This window comes from Galendromus occidentalis, unplaced genomic scaffold, assembly GCF_000255335.2.
Source record: "Galendromus occidentalis unplaced genomic scaffold, Mocc_1.1 scf7180000077512, whole genome shotgun sequence".
Classification (NCBI taxonomy): domain Eukaryota; kingdom Metazoa; phylum Arthropoda; class Arachnida; order Mesostigmata; family Phytoseiidae; genus Galendromus; species Galendromus occidentalis.
This window is the reverse complement of record NW_003805500.1, coordinates 1,033,001-1,052,453: the sequence shown is the minus strand read 5'-3', so window position 1 is coordinate 1,052,453 and position 19,453 is coordinate 1,033,001. Positions and strand designations below refer to the sequence as shown.

The window sequence follows — 19,453 nt, the reverse complement described above, 5'->3', positions numbered from 1 at the left end:
ATCCGACCATCGACGGTGTCTGGTCCCGACTTCTTGATGGATCGACTCCTGAGTAGATTTTCCACTTTCCTCAAATGGGTGTCGAGATAGAGTCAGCACCAACAATCAGGTCTGAGTCGAGGAATTCCCGTTTGTATCCTTGCTTCAAGAGTTTTAGAGTGCCTAACGAAGGACGCTTCGGCCATGCTTCGAGCCATTCAGTGGTTTGCGTGCCGGGCACCCATTGTTATGCCGCCAGAAGGCTTGACAAATACGTCACACGACGTTCTCCCCGACGAGACAGCGCTCAAGATTTTCAAAGCGGGATACGGGAGACGTTCTGCGGTCTGCTCGCTCGCTGGATCGCCGGAAGATTGTTGATTGTCTCTCTATCGGGCAACTGGAAGATCACTTTGTGTGAAGCCGCGCTGCGCTCCTCATTCCCTCCGGCAGCATCGGATTTCGTTCGTTCTCCGCTGCCTTCTCGCGCCATACCTGAATTCCGCGGCAGAGTCACTTCGACTCCATCGGCGATCGAGAGTGTCCCATCCCTCTTACCCAGGTTGGACGGAGGCGACTGATCCCCGGATTTTCTTGTGCCGTCGGATCGCGCCAGTGTGAAGTGCTCCAGTCGGGCCGATAGCGAAATAGGGAGAGTTCTAAACAAATCGGCACCTGCCGGCCCCAGTTCCGATTCCGCCATGGGTCACGGATCCGGGCATCAAACCGCAGAAGAGAATTATGTTCTCCTGCGGCAAACCACAGAGTCTTTGTAATAGGGTGTCGTGAAAAAAAGGATAGAGCTAATGTAGAGATGGATATATGTATATGGACTGACGAGACACAGGATTTCCGTACCCAGCGAGGGTGGGGTCGAACGTTGTCAACCCACCCAGAGAGGTAGTGATCGTTCTACGGTGATGATGACATGACCACAGCGACGGATCATGATGATGACGGAACCAAGAGATCCGAGAGGCTTTTAAGCGAAACACGACATATTCAATCATCGAAACACGTTGAGCCTCCCCCGCTCAGAGAGATGGGAGTCGATTTTATTCCTAAGTGAGCGAAGAACCTCGCGGATTGAAGAGAATTCCTCCTGTCTGACGATGTCAAAGCATCTGGTTTGCCGGAATGAAAGTCGGAAGAACACTAGAGGAATTCGCGGGTTCAGCGATCAGAAATTTGAAATTTCCGTCGACGGCGACAAGGCCGACCGATTCATGCAAGAGCGAAAATCGTCATCACCGCTTCTCTGCTTCGCGCGAAGCGATGAGCGGCGGGAGAGCTCCTCCGATGAGAATTCGCGTTTCCGCATCAGGACCTCACTGGATAGGATCTTGGTATCCAGAACAATTCGCATTTCCACTCCTCATCCGAGCTTCCTATGAACTTCAGTCGCGGCTCTCGCATACTTGGGCTTTGTGAACGCCCCGATCATCACTGACGGCCCAAGGCTCTAATCCACGGATTGAGATGAAAGTGTTCGGTGAATCAGTCCCGGACCCCCACGTGAAACCTTGACGGAGACCCTTCCGGGAAACATCTCCCAGACCATAACTGCGGATCGTCTTTCGCACCTGTGAAGTTGGGCGCGCTCACCTGACAATCAACTCATCGGGACGAGACACCTGCGTCAGTTGTCTTTGCTCTTATTATTATAAATAATAAATATCAGTCGATATTTGCGCATGATCTTCGGGCGAGGAGAACTGTCACGCGGGCTCCAATAAGCTGGTGGGTGTGGTGACAATGGGACGAGAAGAGACTGCTCTAACGGCACGCATGCCGTAACGCTCTATTTGGATAAGCTTTGTCACAGGAGCTGGCAGCTCCAGCGGAGCAATACAAGAAGAACCCAGGGCACGGAATGCGCCTGATTCGCTCTCTCGATTCGGCGACAAGATCGGAGAGCCTTGGATTCACGCAGCATTGAATGATCATTTCGCGAATTCTGCCCTCATTGAACAAGAGCCGAAACTGTTACCATTGCCACTACGATGGCGTTGTCAGCACCGACACGAGTCGTCCCTTCCTTGTCGTTGCGCGGTCGCTGTCTGATCTGTCGGCTGGCTAGTTGGGGTTAGGGAATCATTGTGAGTAAAAACAACAGCATCCCCCATTCCGCTTCCGTTTGGAATGCGGTGATTGTCAGACCGCGAGACACATTGACAGATATTGGTCGTCACATCGTGAACAATAGGCTTGAAGCTTCGCCGACTGGCCCGTCCCGGGCACCAGAGGCGAATGTACCTATCTTCGTCCATATGGATTCCTACCCGAGCGCTGACGCGTCGTGTCATCGATGGAGAGCTCGGATGTGATCCGATTGAGTCAACAGCCTCCTAATATTCGCTCCGAATTTCCGTTGGACCTCCTTGGGATTTTCGGATCGAGTATAAGTACTCGATCTGCTTGATTGAATTCGAGTAACTCGATGATCTGCTTGAGGAGACTGGCATGAGGCTTTGGAAATGCCTGCGACGCGACGCTTCCTACGACGCGCTCACAGATGCTACTACGATGGTGACGTCAGGCAAGAGGCGAGCTAGACGCTACTCGGACATTGTACAACTTGTTGGAATGCTTTGCGGCGAGTAATGCGTGCAGCATAGATCAGCGGCCTCCCAGAGGGAATCGCTTCGCTCTCTCGATAAATGATTCCCAAGGTCGGGAACGGAGCGCTCGAGACTCGATCTCGCCGATTCCTTCGGAATGGATCCGGATCATTGGTGTCATTCACGTTATCTTTCTATCATCTCTCTATTTCTCCGAGAATCGATCCCTGCTTCATTGACGAAGACAGGACGATCCCTAATATGGGAGCCTCATTTGATTCTGCAATCGGGTTCGTCTTTTTATTTTTCCCGGGACTTAGACGACAGAGAACACTTTTCGCTCGAGAACCTCAGCCAGGGCCAATTATTTCCGTGGGATGATTCCAAGCCGTCCCAATCGTATGAGCTTCGCGACCGCTAGATCTTTTCTCGCATCCAGAATCAGAACCAATAATAATTATTACACTTATTATATCATCGGAGTTATTACTACGATTATTGTAGTCTCTAGAGCGCAAACGGCTAAGAAGGAGTACTTCCAGAGCGATGGGGACTGAAGACTTCTCTTTCATTACAGGTAGGACACGAGCGGCTGCGGGGACCGCATAGATCAAGTATTACGGAGTCCCCAAAGCGAAGAATACGGTCGTTTCGTCAGCCGCCACTAGGCGGCCTTGAAAGTCCGAGATGGTTAGTGCCATCTTGGCCTCTGCCCTGTTCAGGATCGGCCTACCAGCAGTTCTCCTCGCGGGTGAGTCTCACTTCTTCATCAAATTGCCTGAATGAATTATCCTTTAGAGATCAATCGAATATGATCGGTGATCGGAGTTATCTCCCTCACGTAGAGCGAGCAACGAAAGCCGGGACTTTTCTGCCAAACAGGTGATCGGCACTCTTCGGTTGTACGTACACGAGAGCCGTGGTCTTTGCCGATCTGTTAACGTTTTCACGATCGTTCGGTACCGACAACAGTAGGGTATTGCACTCGATTCAGTTTGCTGCGGAGCGCTACTCGAGTTTCCCTCATTTCGGACATTTCAACTTCTATGCATCATGATCTTTCGATATTGCGACCTGCCACTCGGAGATCGAGGTGGTGTCATCATTGTGTTCGAGTGCTCGGCTCTGCCATCGAGCGGGGCTCGTGATCTACTAGTAGCCGGTTTCGGGTGCGCGAGCTTGGGAGGCGAACTCCGAGTTGTCTTCCATTCTTTTTGGGTAGGGTCAGCGTAGTTGGCCGACCTCGCTTTCATTCAGGTCCGTAACCCCTAGAGTAAGCTGATTCACGATCTCTGTCGTCATTGGTCGTTAAATTCGACGTAACATCCGCCCCCACCTTCGGCTGAATATTGATCGGAGCTCCCGAGGATCAAGAGATTTGGGATTTGTGGAAGAGTCAGTGAATCGAGGCGGGTTCTCGGATATTATCCGAAGACAAATAATAATTACTCGAAGGTCCGCATCCTGAAGCTTAGTAAGAAGCCCCATGAGTAGCTCTGAACTAGGCGTTGCCTTTCTCCCCGGCAAGGTCAGCTCGGGGATGGGGTATGTCACTAGGTCATCATTGGTGGGTGTGGTTGCTTTTCCCTCTAGCGTCCAGAGAAGAAGCGGTAGGATGGCTCCTGGACGAGCTATGACCGCAGGGCTTGTCGGATTCCGTAACGACACAAAAAGGAGCTCAACGAGCCGAGCTGTTCCTGGAGTTCCGCGACCCCTGTCCTCGCTCGACTCGATCGGGACTGATTTCTATCGTTCCAATCAATTCCTATTCTCCGATTTCCAGGCACTCTAGTCCGCTACAACATCTTCTCTTTCTTCTATTTGCTTTTATTACTCGTGTCGCCACTCTTGTCCGGACCCTCAAAAAGAGAGCCGCTACCAGGTGAGATTATATTGTTATTCATCATGATCATTCACTATTCATTCAATGATTTATTGAGCGTAAACAAGCGCTCTAGTGCTGGAACAATGGAGCGCTATGATGTGCAGACATCATAGCGGCATTCGAACACAGAGATAGCTCCCTTCGACAATCTCTCTATCTTTCAGCTCGAACAAAATACTATCTTCTGACTGTGGTCAGTGTATCCGCGCTGTTTTGCGTGTCTCACATTGTCTACCAAATAGTGTTACTATCAACTCATGCATACGAAGGCACAGAACCGAGTTACTGTAAGTACAGCGCCAATCATTTCAATGCGTAATCATTTTTCTATCTTGGCACCGAGAGCAAAATCGCTGGCTCAGGCTCGTGCTGGCAGATATATGTTCATGTGTACCTTATTCGAAAACGTTGGGATGAGCATCAGCCACACAAATCATGGGTCGTCAAATTTTCCACCAGCTGAGTCGGATCTGCCACTTGATTAAAATGAAAATTAAGATTCTGGAGCCGAGAGCCTCCAGGAAGCATTCATTGATTCGATGGAAGTCATGCGTCAAGCTCGAATCTGGAAGCGAAAACCCCTGCTCGAGAAATCGAAGCCGATTGCGCCCTCCTCCCGAATCGGCACAGAACAGCAAAGGAGCTCTCGCGATGTTTCCCCCGTTCTGGTCTCAGGACTCGAGTGATTACACCAAGGGTGGAGATTCGCATGAACGAGCCTGTGGTCAGATCAGGCATTGGAGGATATCCGAATGAATAATTCGCATTCGAATGGCGCGGCGATGGAAGTCTCATAGACGCGGTGGACCGTCAATGCGGCAAATTTTCTCGCAGGCGAGATCCTCTCGTTTGACTCACAAGACTTATATCCGTTCGCTCCCTGCCTGAGAGTATGGCCCGTTCAGGGAGGCGAGCCTATCGTGCAGTCGATCAGTTGAGGCGTTTCCCGAACATTGACCGGTTCTCGCTAGGGTTCCGGGTTTCCGGAACTTAGCTCCTCGCCATTGGGAGGGCAAATCATCCGCGAGAAGGGATCGCCGCGCTCTGAAAAGGCAGAGCAGTCAGACCGACTTATTCTCGGTTGTCATCCTTCCATACAAGCTCAAGCATAATTACTCATGACAGAGCACTCCACGACGGACGAAATTCATGGCGATGTGGCTCCGAGCCATCCATGGAGTCTACAAGTATTGAACTCTAAATAATTCACGTCATTCAGGCTCTCTCCAAGGCATGACTAGCTCCGAGGAACAACTAGATGAGCTAGTCCAGTCATTTCTCCATTTCCGCTGTTTTGTCCGTTCAAACCCGGTCTTGAGAGCGATCCCGCTCGTCCGCTTCCACTGCAGGAATCGAGGATGCGATCGTCGCATTTCCCTCTTTAGCAATCGAGTTAGAAGATCGACTGATGGGCGCAGTGGAAAAGTAGTCGGCAGGCGATGAGCAGATGAACGGGAACACCCGAATCGGAAGCTTTCGACGAGGCGATGTTGTACTTTCAGCGACAGATGAAACCAGTAGGACGGGGGGATATTTTCATCGATCAAGCTCCATAAAATATGTGATCTTCCAGGCGGATTGGAACAGCGACTATATACGCTTTTCGGACTGCACCGTCTCAACGGGATCTCGTTTATGGATTGCGTTCGGCTTCTCCTGACGGACTTTGCCGTTTTGCTGTTTTCTACGCTGGTATACGTGCTATGCGACAAGCTAGATCAACAGGTTCGTAGCCTAACAAATTCAGCGTGGAACTGCGTCTGTTGACAGCGTCAAAGTCTCGTTGCATTCTGTGATTTCGATATCCGAGAATTCGTCCATGAGATGCCATATAAGAAGGAACATCCATGACTTGCCGTTGAGGATAAAATTGCTCCAAACAGTTTCTTCGAGAACGCAATGGCGCACATTCGCCGCTGTTGGGATCGGTCAGACAGAACAAATACTTCGGGAGATCGGATCTTTTGTCACTACTGGGAGAATTGGTCGTCCTCCTGACGATGGCGTCAGCAGGGATCTCCCATGCTTCGATGTTCTCATTGGTATACTTTCTCGGTGAGTCGATCGATCTCAAGAGATGAAGGAGGGCGCCACAATCCTGACCGAGGAGCTCTCGCGCGTATCCCTCCCATTGACAAACAAAATTGTCTCTTCAAGCCTTCCTCGGGGTCGCGACGTGGTTAGGTTGCTCTAAGGGCCTAGGCGTCGGCTATCGGAGCCTGCGAACTTTTTTGATGATTTTCGCCGCCTTCCACTTCATTGCGCTCTACATATATCAGTTCGACTATTCACAAGAATTCATCGAAGCCGATGGTCTCAACGCCAGGTAATGGAGTTACCCATCTAACAATAATTACGGGAGGCGAATTATGAGCTGAGCCCCTATCAGAACAGTTCTATGGACTTTCCGAACGAGGAACTTTCCAGACTCGTCGGTTTCATCGCTCTTCGTGTACCGGCTTGTAACTCGTCATCGGCGGACGCTCTCATCCCCGATGTTCGGGACCTGATATTCTACGACAGAAACTGGACGCTCTTCATCCACCCGCTTTCGGTTCTTGTGTTCTATTTCACCGCGTGCACCATGACACGTTACGTGGGTGTCTTCCAGCTGCCGAACGTACCGGCAGCTGCCGTCGCTCGAAGATTGGGTAAAAGATCGCAGTCCCTGTTTCCTTCGGGTGAGTCGAAGAGAGGCTCTCAGAGGAGCCACACTTCGGCTGCATTACGTCGACGAAGGAGCGAACGGCCTGATTCCAACGTGAGTTCCGATCCGAGTGTTTCTTGCCTTCAGTCTTTGGGGATTTTCTCCGGCTCTCGACCGGCTCCCGGTAAAACCCACGAGGCACTCATATCGCTTTTTGATATCCCCGCTCACTCAGTTGCTGGAGAATGAACAAAGGAACTACGAAAGCATCAGTCCATCGCATCGGACCCTCACCGTCGACGCTCCCGGGAGCTCAGTTTGGCACTCGGGAGCGGCAGATGAAAACGGTGGTGGTCAAGAAAATTCACACGCTTCGCAATTGCAATCGCAGCAGAGTCGGAACTGTAGCAGTAGTCTCGCGGGTAGATGGCGTCAGCTGTATGCAGTCCTGCAGCACTTTGTCGCGTTTCTCCTCAAGGGGAGCTACGTCATCACTTTAATCATCATGATGGTGAGCGATTCTCCCCGGAGCATTAGATGTTATTGGTTTTGCATGAAGGAAGTGACAGAGACTAAAAGGCTGAATATTTCCATAGGCGTGGAGTATCACATACCATAGCTGGTTGACCTTCATCTTACTCTTCTGGTCGTGTCTTTTATGGATGATGCCGAATTCACGTCAGGCCTGTCTCAAGAACTCGCCCGCCCTCGTCCTGTACGCTGAGATCTTGCTTATATTCCAATTCATCTACTCGCTCGATTTGACCGATCAGGAACTGCCGACGCACATCGGCAAAATCAATCTCAATCAAGTCGGTTTCGTCAAGCACGGAACGAACAGCTACAGAGTGAGTTACTGAGTCAGCGAATCGAAATCAGATCGCGCGACCCGGAGGGCTCTTGAACCCTCCTTTGATGAAGGGACTGCAATCTGATGCCATCCTGATTCCACAGCATTTGGGAACAAAGATTCTCTACACGGTGGTGTTCTGGCTGACGCTAAAACAGTACGTCGAGCAGAAGCGAGAGATGAGACGTCAAGAGCAAGACGAAGTTCGTGAAGTCACTCAGCAACGAGGGTCAACGTCAACGGCTCTCGTCGGTACTAACCTCCACATGAAGAAGCTCGGCCAACTCTGCAGGAATATACTCGTGCGCTTATGGATATGGGTTGTAGCCGTGATGCTGTTCGTAATATCGCTCGGTGGTGACCGAGTGGTCCTGTACCGGATAGTCTACATGGTCCTATTCCTCTTCTTCATCCTTATATACCAGGTGACTGCGTTTTTCCCTCTTTCCCCGTCTTGTCCACCTTATCCTCGGTGTGGTGAACTTCATGCGATATTCCGAATATGTTTCCTTGGCCTTATGATTCATAACTCATGGGGAACCTCTTTGATTTCCGTCAACAGTTTTCGTATCGGATCTGGATCAAAGTTATGTACGGATTTCTCTTGACCGTCATCATCTATTCGATGATGGTCCTGATTTTGATATACACGTACCAGTTTGAAAACTTCACCCACTATTGGGAAGTCCATCTTCACATTTCACGGGAGATGCAGCAGGATATCGGTCTGGAACTATACGATTCAGATCCGGGATCGCTTTTGCTCAAACTTTTGACACCGACAATATTCCTGATCGTGACCATCATCCAACTGCACTACTTCCACAAAGATTTCATTCGGCTGAACATGGAAGCCTACCGAGGAGATCGAGCACCTCTGACCGATTCCACAGTGTCGAGTCCCACGGTGGACAACAGAACCGTCATTCATATTGACGAAGTGACGGACGACGACAGTCCAGAGCCTCCCACCCCGGACACCGTGATCTCGAAGGAGAGGTTCAATGGCAGCAAAATAGAGCAACAGGGTGAGTTCCTCATCCTCCGATGGTCGAGGGATTTTCTGTTAGGCGATGGTAGGGAAATTCTACCCATCCCTTAGCCCACTGTCAGGAGGTTGGGACGACCATTGATGTGTAGTGAGTAGATCTTAATAGAAGTTAACACCTTGATTCTAGCTGCGCATAAAAGTCTCGCTACAATGAACAACGTTCCTGCAGAAGCCAAACTGACAAAGATGCTGAAGCTGGAAAAACTCAAAATATATCTCAGCGAATTCGAGCGAGTCGTCTGGCGACTGTTGGAGATTCACTTGGCGAAGATAATGTTCCTCGCCGTCTTCCTGCTCTGCGTATACGACGTTTGCGCCGTGCACATACTTTACATGGCTCTAGTAGTTGTCGCACTTCCGTTGCGTAGCCTCCATCAATTCATGGCACACTGTTGCGCACTGTGGACGGCGATTCTCCTCGTGTCGAAGATGATCTATCAACTGAAATTCGTCGATAGTATCGGTTGGGAAACCAAGTGTGATAGCGTCTACGGTCTGAACTCCACCGGTCCCTTCCCGTTCCCGTTCAACACTGTCATCGACAACAGGTAAAGGTCGCCGGAATACTCGGCGGAAGCCTCGCGCCGAGCGTCCACCCCGTGCAACATGACGGGAATCAAATTCTCGGCGTATTATACAATATATATTTGACTTAAGAAAGGATTGCCGCTCCGCAGGGAATGGATCGGATTCACGAAAACGGACCACTTGACAAGTTACTGTAAAGGTTACATCGCACTGATCACTTTATTCACCTTGAACGCCATGGTGAAAACCCATCAATGGTTCGATCGGCACCTCAGAGCAGCTCCGGAACCGCCCCTAGGCGTCGTTTGGCCAGGAGTTACTCGCAGGATGGCCGACCAGGATTTCACCAGTTGCTTCAAGTTTCTAGTCAATTACACGTTCTTCAAGTTCGGTATCGAGATTTGTCTCGTTACCATGGTCGGCTGCATCGGATTCCGTCTGGACGTTTACGCCCTTGTTACAGCCTTTTGGCTCTGCTGCATGTTTCTTCTGCGGAGGAATACTCTAGCGCGAGTATGGCCATTCTATGTGATCTACCTCTGTATTGCGATACCTCTGCAATACCTCGTGTCGGTCGGCTTGCCCCCAGGGCTGTGTATCGGTGAGGAAAAATCAGAGACCTAATCGTGTGGTAGAAGGATAATAATCATCATGATCCCTGAGGAGGCGGTATCTCGAACGCTTTCCTTCCTTCTCAGAGTATCCTTGGTACAGCGAGAATGAAAAAATGAAAGAAGCTGTCGAATGGCTGTTCCTACCAGACTATAGGAATCGCTCTTCACATCGCAAAATTCTTGGTAAGCGGCGTCGACATTAATCAACGCTGACAACCTACGGTCAGGACTGAACTAACGAAGCTTCCTCTCTTTCTTGACTCAGTCGACTGCCTGCAACTGATCGTATCGTGCAGTCAGCTGATCGTGTTCAACACAGAAGCCGCAGAGGGTGCTGCTCACCCCGCCGGGAGTAATAGCGAGATCTATGATCCCAAGGGTGATTATATCGGCGAAAGACCGAACCCCGTGCCGAGATTCATCGGCGACAAAGCATACTTCAATCGTGTGAAAACTGGCGTCCTGTTCCTTTTCTACTGGATTACCTTGGCGGTCATGTATCTCGCTGGAACGAACCGGATATCGCTATTCGCCCTCTTCTATATCTTGGGTTGTTTCTTCTTCCTCTGGAACGGCAACGAGTTCTATCTGAAGCCAATCAAGACACTTCTGAGCTGGTGGAATTCCCTCATGGCATTCAACGTTACTGTGATCCTCATGAAGTGCATACTGCAGGTGCGCTTGACCTCCGACCCTTATTCTCTCGGCTATTCTCCTGCGTCCCATGTGCGGGCTTCCGGCATTCGATTCCGTCGAATGCCGAATCCTTCGCAACAATGAAAAACAATTCCGGGCCCGCAGCTCTATCTGAGATCGATTATCCAGAATCTCCCGCCCCAACCCGCTTCGGGTGAAACCTGATTTCGGCGGGCTCTTGATTTCCTCTCTTTCGGCAGGTTCTCGGCTGTGTTTATCTACAGGAAATGGCATACAACGCCTGCTGGCTGGTGCAGCTGCTAGGGATAGCATGTCTCAAGAAAGTTGGTCCGAAGAAAACTTCGATGTACAACACAATTGTGAGTGAGATCGGGGCGTCGAGAAATCCCGCGATTCCCGTTTCCGATCGGTGCCTAATAAGCACCGGAGACTCTTCTCCTGCGATTTCTCTCGATTAATGGCCTGCTGCCATCAGATTTCACAGAATGGCTTCCCCTCTGCTTTGACAGGTTGCGGAATGCAACGTTCCCACCGCAGAAGCGGGTCTGCTGTGGGACGGCATTTGTTTCGGATTCCTCCTGCTACAAAGGAGGCTCTTCACCTCATACTATTTCCACCATTTGATTATCGAGATCTTGGCGCAGCAAGAACTCAGCTCGCGGGGAGCTGAGGTCATTCACTTCTTGCAAATGGAAAAAGTCAAACAGCAGCGCGAGGAAGAACATGAAATCATGGAAAAGATCCGCATGAAGATGGATCGCATTCGAGAAAACCAGCGGAAGCAGCGTGAGGGCGAATACGTCGAACCAGAAACTCACGTTCAAGGTAAGCCTACGAGAAGTTGGTTGGAGGATCGGGAATTACTCCGGTCGCGTCCGCTATCAAGGGAAGATGTCCGAGACTAACCTCAAGGACCCGCGGCATCTCCAGAGGACTACGCGTCCTACTCGACCCCTGAGAAAAGCGAGTCATCGAGCTCATCGCTGCCTCCACCGTCGCCGACGACGATTCTCACGATGTCCCCCGTGAGCGCCGGCTGGACGGCCTATCTGGACTCGTATTGCGATCCAAATCAAGCCCATATGGTTGAGACGACGTCTCAAATTCTGTCTAGGAGAAGCACATTCACCGTTTCACCGAGTTCTCATGCAGCCTGTAAGACGAAAAATTGTCGAACGTCGTTCGAGTCGGCCTGCGAGCTCAAATTCCCGCCTAAACTGAACGACAGAAATGGAGGAGAAAAGTGATCATTAAAGCTTCCGAAGATTAAAGCAATCCGGTCGATGGCCTAAAACGATTGCCCTTTCGTCGACCCGGGCCAACGGGAAGAATTTCCCGGAAATTCCAAAAACGTGCGAGTGGACTGCCTTGGACTCATGATCAGGATCCGGAGTATCTGTTGACCGCCCAGGAGATACAGAGCTTAGGAGTTGTCTCCACGATTTTCGCACCAGTTCGAATCGAGATCGCACAAAATTTTTCCAAGCCAAATTCTTTTATTTTGCTTTCGCACCAGTTTTTCCTATGTCTCTTTTCCACTGAAACGAGCACGGCATCGAGCATCCCTCTGAGGGTCTTTCTTGAAACTGACGTCAGGGAATGCTTACAGCCATTCGATCCGGAGATTACGATCTCTTTGAGGATAATTACGAGCTGGAACCTCTGGACTTGAACGTGAAATCGTCGAAAGAAGAATCGGCTGATGACTTTGATGTCAAGACCAAGGTGAGCCCTCCAACGACCGCAGAATATTTTATGACATCGGAGCAGTGGGAGCAGTCGATGTGGAGGCTACGATTCTCCGAATCTTCTCCGTCCAGGGTTTGAACGCTGTGCTGTCGAACATGATCAAAGGATCGACTGCTCTCCGAGCCCGAGCTCGCACCGAAACTGGCGAAGATATCGGTGATTCTTCCGGAATGAGCGCCATCATATCGATAGATCGCACGATGCGATCTCAAACCCATTCTCAGGCTTCCACCTCCTTCGTGAGTAGAGCTATATGTCTAGTAACTCCCGGACCTGGAGACCATCCCTAGTGACAGGCGCGATGCAATGAGAAAAACATATACGTTTGGGAAGACCGGGCGGTCGATAATAATTCTTCCTGATGAATCTGAGCGCCAGTGAAATTGCAGAAATGGGAGGTTATCGGTGGCTCAAGGCTCCTAGGTCCTCTCCAGGTATACAGACAAGCGGCAGAGTGTTGGATTTTCCAAGCGTCCGAACTAATACCTAATTTGTTCGTTGATCCGATTGTTTGGGATAACTCAGCCTCCCCCCACCCTGCTTCAGAGTTTTTCTGTATACCAAAAAAGACAATCGAAAGATCGGACTCGAGTTTAAGAGGTATCCCGCTTGTGACGTGTCGAACCCTGTTCGAGTCGGTCCAATGCATGGATAGACCTGAGGGTTTGTGCTCCTCGACACTTCATCGGCAGCTCCGCAGATCGAGTGACGGCATAAGAAACTCAATAACTTGATCATCGATCCGCAGCCGTCGACAGTAATTACTCGGCCTGCAACCTCAACACCATCGACTCAACGGGATGCTCCTAGCTTCGATGTCACCGATACTAGGAGCGCGGTCTCCCCTAGAGGTCCAACTCAGAGCCCGATTCCGCCGATCAATGCGGATGGGGAACCCATGGGCGATGTTGAAGAAGGCCCAAAACGTAAGTATTCACCTTCGATACGCTTCCCCGGCTTCTGGGCGCTCGGTGATTCCTCTAGGAGCCACTAACAGAATTCCTTCGCTCTGAAGTCACATGGCAGGAAAAACTGGCCAAGTACATCGAGATCACCAGAACGCTCATCGATAGTATGTTGGTCAGCGCAACGGCTAAACTGCACTCGTTTTCGGGAGGCTATCGTGAAGTAGCGAAGCTGCTGGACAAGGACAAGGAGCTCGTCAAGCAGAGATACCCTGATGGATTAGCCATTCTGACCGAGGAATACCAAGCACGAATGCCGAGGGCGCCCATGTACAGGCCGTCGAGTCAGGAGGGACTTGCCCAGGTCGGTTGCTAATCATCTCCGGGGGTTCTCCCATGTTTTTGCTCTAATTGCATGCGTCTTGGAAGACAGCTCGATTGCAAATCTAAACTCGTGCCCTCCTTGCTGACCAGCGAATGCGTGTGAAGTGTACTCTAACCCGACGTGATTTTCGACCTCGACCTTAACAGGAGTTACTGCAGATCAAGAAGGACCTGAGCGAGGAAGCTTTGGCAGAGTTCGCGGAGAAGCGAGAACCTCTCGTCGCGCAGTTCCTCAATGCGTTGGTATACGCGTTCTACGCACGCACGGAAATCGTCTGCTATCTAGGAATAGTCTACAATCAGATCTGCACAGCGACTCTGCTCTCGCTCCCGCTACCGTTGATGGTGTTCCTGTGGGGCTCACTATCCGTCCCCCGGCCATCGAAAACATTCTGGATCACGATCATCACCTACACGGAAGCAATCGTAGTCGTCAAGTATCTGTTCCAGTTCGACTTTTTCAAATGGGATTCGAACTCCTACAAGACCGCGTTCGATCCGCCGAAAATGTTGGGCATCGAAAAACGCAGCGACGACTCAAACTACGCCCTGTACGACCTTATGCTGCTGTTTCTGGTGTTCCTGCATCGATTCGTCCTCAAGGTGAGTAGGCAAGAGTCCTGAAATATTCCGCCTCTCACCGACGCAGCCTCGGGTCTCTCCAGTCAGACTCGGGCTCGCGAGAATTCCGAGTTTTCATGCGAAACCGGATTGAATCTTTAAGAGCCTGGGTCTATGGAAAGACACGGATCGAAGCTTCAGCGACGAGACGGCAACGCTTCCAGCGCCGAAAGAAGTCGAGAAGCCTCACCAGGAAATCACAAAGGACCCGGTCGACGCCCAGCTGAAACCGAGAAATCAGGTTGACGCAGCGAAAGCCCCCTCTGTAAGACCGAAGAACAGAGATCCCGACGACACCTTCTCGGACACAGATTACGTGTCCGATGATGAATGCGGAGATGACGAAGAAGGTGAAGATACCGGAGACTCCGCTTTGATCAAAACGAGCTCCCTGTTCGCAAGGTAATCGATTCACCAGACTTTTCTCCCTGCTCCACGGAGTCCGATCTCGCTCCACATCGTTGAAGGAGCTCGTTCGGGCGCGATTGACGGTTTGTATCTTCCAGCATGCAACATTACTTGACTCCGTTCAAGTCATTCTTCAAAAACCTCCTACATCCCCCGTATCAAGTTGCTGTTGACGTTTACGCGTGGATGTTCTTCTGCGACTTCTTCAACTTTCTCGTCATGGTCTTCGGGTATTGGGCGTTCGGCACCGGCGGTAGGGAGGAGGGCGTGACAGCATACTTCGAGAAAAACGAGGTCCCTATACCATTCCTCATAATGCTGCTGTTCCAATTCGCCCTAATCGTAATCGACCGGGCCCTATACCTCAGAAAATACATCGGTGGTAAGTGATACAGAGAGTTCTCACCGGTATCTCAAACCTTCAGTTCTTCAGAATAGTTGGGACCTGGGCGACTGGGCTCGGATCTTCACCACTACCGGAGGACCTGAGAACCGAGTTTTTCACCCTTCTCAGGCAAACTCATCTTCCAACATCTCATCGTGGTCGTCATCCACGTCTGGATGTTCTTTGTCTTACCGGCAATAAGTCAGACAGGCTTCGCCGAGAAGAACAATTTGCCACCGAAATTGTGGTACTTAACGAAATGCATCTACCTCCTTCTGTCCGCCTACCAAATCAGATGTGGATACCCTACCCGAATTCTCGGAAACTTCTTCACGAAGAAGTACAACTACTTAAATTATTTCCTCTTCAAAGGGTGAGTTCCTCCGTACCGCACATGCTCTGACGATCCATCACACGATTTCAATCTCGTTGCGGCGAATCATTCTCAATTCTGCTCTTTCTCCGAATCCGTAGCTATATGATGGTGCCATTCCTCTACGAACTGCGAAGCTTGATGGACTGGATATGGACCGACACTAGTATGGTCCTGGTAAATTGGTTCAAAATGGAAGACATATTTGCCAATATATTCATGTTGAAGTGCCAACGTCGTGCCGAAGAAGAGTACCCGACTCCTCGAGGCTCGAAACGGTCTTCGCTCATCAAGTACGGCATGGGAGGAACCTTATTATTCCTGATCATCCTCATAATATGGTTCCCGTTATTGCTCTTCTCCCTCGGCAACACTGTGGGCCACTCCCTGCCCCCACAAGAATGCCAGATTCAATTGAGCATCGGCGGCTACGAGCCGCTGTTCACCATTTCGGCCCAGAAAAACAATGTTCAACAGATCTCCAGCACGGCTTTCGACGCACTCTACCGTGCGACGAAATTCCATGCAAAAGCTCAAAACTTTCTCAACAATTACGTCCAATCTGACGTGGTCGTTGCGATGCTGAACGGAAATTCCACTGCCGTATGGAGCATATCGCCGCCTTCGCAAGAAGCGCTCCGGAGAGATCTGCTCAACATGACAACAAAACTAGAGCTCAAGATGAAACTCACCTTCTACAGGGAGAAGAACGATTCGGACGCTGATCCGGTAAGTCACGCATAGGGACCAACCCAAAGTCCTGTGGGCACGCTTAGGAATTCCTTCGCATTTGAATATCGAACAATCTCGAGTTATCGGTGTCGTTCCTTGAGTCCCAGGGAGCCTAGTCCGGGAAGCTCCGCTCCTCCGTGAAGCTATCGAGGCGTCTTCAGGCCCAAGAGCATTCTTTCGAGAGCCTCATTATTATCAGAGCCCGTGGCTTCAAGCAATTATGGTTTCTTCATTATTTCATAATCAGGGATGAATATATATTCTTTCTCCATGTTTTTCTTCAATTTCCCTGGGGAGTATTGAAAGAAAAATTGGAAAAAAATTATTCATCAATTACAATTAATTAATGAAAAAGTGATAAATGCTTGAAACCGCAGGCTCTACTCAATATAGCTCATTTTTTCCCCATCCTCGATGCTTTCTTTCTGATAGCTTATCGGTAGAGCACCTCGTCGCTGCCGATCAGGCGTGTAGGTTTTCCGGATGGTTTCCCCGGAAAGGTGGATCAGCGATCCCGGAACCCCCTCAATTAAGGAAACTGATTGGCTATAATCGATCAGTAATTTAATCGTCGATAGTGCAGTTCTGATAGAGGAGGACACTTGCTTGCTTCGCTAAGAACCACACCGCCGACATTGCAGGCATCGAAAAAAAAAGCGATAAATCCGCATATCAGACGGTAAATAAAATAAGGGTTGAATATTCTTCTAACCCCTGACGAAGAGCAACTTCGAGCGCACGAGACTGTTTCTAAATTTAAAACCCTTCTCTAATGTTTCCCGCTTAGAGCATGTGAGACCCACCATCCCCGTGATATCATGGCATGCTCCCACGTCGATAGGTCGTTTCCGCACTAATAGGGGGAATTCTCTCGTTAATGAGAACAAATCGAAACGGAGTCGGCTTCTCCCATGGTTGGGCTAATGAATGATCTCTGTTCTCTAGTCTTTCCGATTTTCAATTCTGGAAGCTATAAGGCGGCGATTCCGATCCACAGACGACAACGCTGGAGGTGCGCAATACACTCGATGACAAGGTCGCTCGGGACCAGATGGCGGCGATGTTAGCCAAGGATGCAAAGAAGGCGAACGATGCCCGCAAGGAAGCTATTTTGCCCGAGCTGCTACCTACGTACATCAAAGTTCCGAGAAAGGGTCCTGCAGAGAAAGCTTCAGAATTGAACGAGCTGAATCTCGATAAGGCAAACCCTGATCCAAGTGAGTGCTCCGAGTCGAAGTATCGACCGCCACGACTGCACCTTGCATCTGATAAGATTCGACACGGCTAACTGTCTCGCCAAGGAGCGGAGTTCACTTGAATTCTTTTTCTCGTTCTAACAGCCGGCCTGCGAAACCTCAGTGTCCAGTTGTTGTACAGTGAGCCGAACTCGACGCTGCAAGGTGAATGGTGGGAAGTTCAATCTAAGCCTTGCACGAAGGATGGTCCTTACCCGTACCTACCGTATCCCGACGTATGTCGGTACTTGACGGTGGTCGTCTTCGCTGACAAAGTCTTCCCTCAAGCACTCTCAACAGTTTCATCATATGGGTGAATATCAAATGAATTTACTTTCGAACTCACTGTCCTAGGCTCGAGGCTTTCCGGCTCCGACCGGACTCTCGCCGGAAAGGCGTCCTAATTGATGCACTTTCCCCGGTATACTCTAATATTCGTTCTATTCGCAGTATCGTGGGACTGTATACTACATTCGTGCTCTTGGTCTCCCGCTTCCTCCGAGGATTCATTGCAAACACTTCAACGCGAATAATGTTTGACGACATGCCCAATGTCGACCGTGTCCTGCAGCTCTGCATGGATATCTATCTGGTACGAGAATCCAAGGAACTCGCGCTCGAAGAAGACCTTTTCGCGAAACTCGTTTTCCTCTATCGGTCACCAGAAACTCTCATAAAGTGGACCCGAATGGTGCCTCAGCAATCGAGTCCACCGCAGAACCGAGGAGGCGAGAGACCACCGAGAGCAGAAAGGGAGCCCCATCAGCCACAAGGGGAGGCGCGTCTGCGGAGACCACTGCCTACTCAACAACAGTGATTGCCTTCAAACAAAAAATCAGCAATCATGATGATGGATAGAGCTAGTCAGATGAAGTGTATATATGGGATGGTTGAGAATGTGTGTATATTAAATTTAGCGAAAGCTGTCATCTCTCACCTGCACGAATCATTAATTTCGAAGAGATAGATAGGTTTCGATCAATGAACTCCATCAGCTCTGAGGCATTGAGAGGATGTCGAGGTCGCGGCCGCACGCATTCCTCAAGCTGTGGTCGAGTGCCCATATTCAGGTACCAGGAGAACAGGATTGAGATATCCGAGGAGTGGTAGTCTTTTTTTTTTGGTGTAGCAGCTCGCAAAGAGGTGACCTTATAATTCTCAAAAGGAACTGCGAGTGCGAAAATGGGGAGGGGGACTGAAGAGAAGGTAGGAGGAAATGGTGGAAGAGTCATAGGAAAAGATGGCCTAAGATAAAGATAATCTACACGGAGGGCAACTGTTCAAGGTCCAACTCGAATACGAGGTTTCTTCAAATCCGTTCCTCAAATCATTTCAGAGTCGAAGGAGACTCGGTAGAGATAAAGAGTCATTCTCGATCTCCAAACGCATAATCATCATCGCGAGCGATGGTTCATAGGTTTTTCAGGGAAAACCTCATCCGTGATGTATCCTCAGCATTCCGTCTCTATGCGAGGGAACTCCGATCATTCGCTCAGCAGAGATTTGTCTTATTCAATTTTTTCGATCCAATCTGGTTCCCTCAATTTTTAAATCCGTCCGATTCGAACTGCTTGGGGCATCGAATTTCGTTGCTTGAGAGAACACTCGTGATCCAAGAACCACCACAGGGTCAGCCGGACTGCCGGCGAGGAAGAGGGCTCCCCATCTCTGGCATCTAGTGGTTCTCTGGGGAGGGTTGCAACGTTTTGTCGCCAATCGTTCAAGCCCAGATCCTTGAGCATGAATTCAGACCATTTCAACTCTCCGCTGTGAGTAACGGTGACTCTGAAACTTGAGCGATTCTTCTTCTTCCATGTACTTTTTATCACGATAGAACCTGTGAATACTCTCGGCACCGAGGCATCCACAGTTCAAATAACGACGCGAAA

The 19,453-nt window shown here is 50.1% G+C and overlaps 1 protein-coding gene across 1 annotated transcript; it reads left to right on the top strand.

Annotated features, from left to right (window-relative positions):
• Positions 1-3,227: 3,227 nt before the first annotated feature.
• LOC100909381 (piezo-type mechanosensitive ion channel component) lies at positions 3,228-18,494 on the top strand. The gene is given in 32 exon segments (XM_029112534.1): positions 3,228-3,291; positions 4,324-4,422; positions 4,590-4,712; positions 5,999-6,150; positions 6,309-6,480; positions 6,583-6,751; positions 6,853-7,186; positions 7,308-7,583; positions 7,669-7,920; positions 8,027-8,347; positions 8,485-8,954; positions 9,063-9,521; positions 9,651-10,102; positions 10,200-10,298; positions 10,381-10,790; positions 11,012-11,131; positions 11,282-11,597; positions 12,382-12,497; positions 12,593-12,760; positions 12,911-13,030; positions 13,270-13,447; positions 13,537-13,790; positions 13,958-14,413; positions 14,535-14,548; positions 14,550-14,606; positions 14,702-14,833; positions 14,938-15,221; positions 15,354-15,597; positions 15,699-16,326; positions 17,327-17,546; positions 17,670-17,877; positions 18,015-18,494. Coding segments are annotated over 32 exon segments (7,734 nt in total). The 3' UTR covers positions 18,382-18,494.
• The last annotated feature ends 959 nt before the right edge of the window (positions 18,495-19,453 follow it).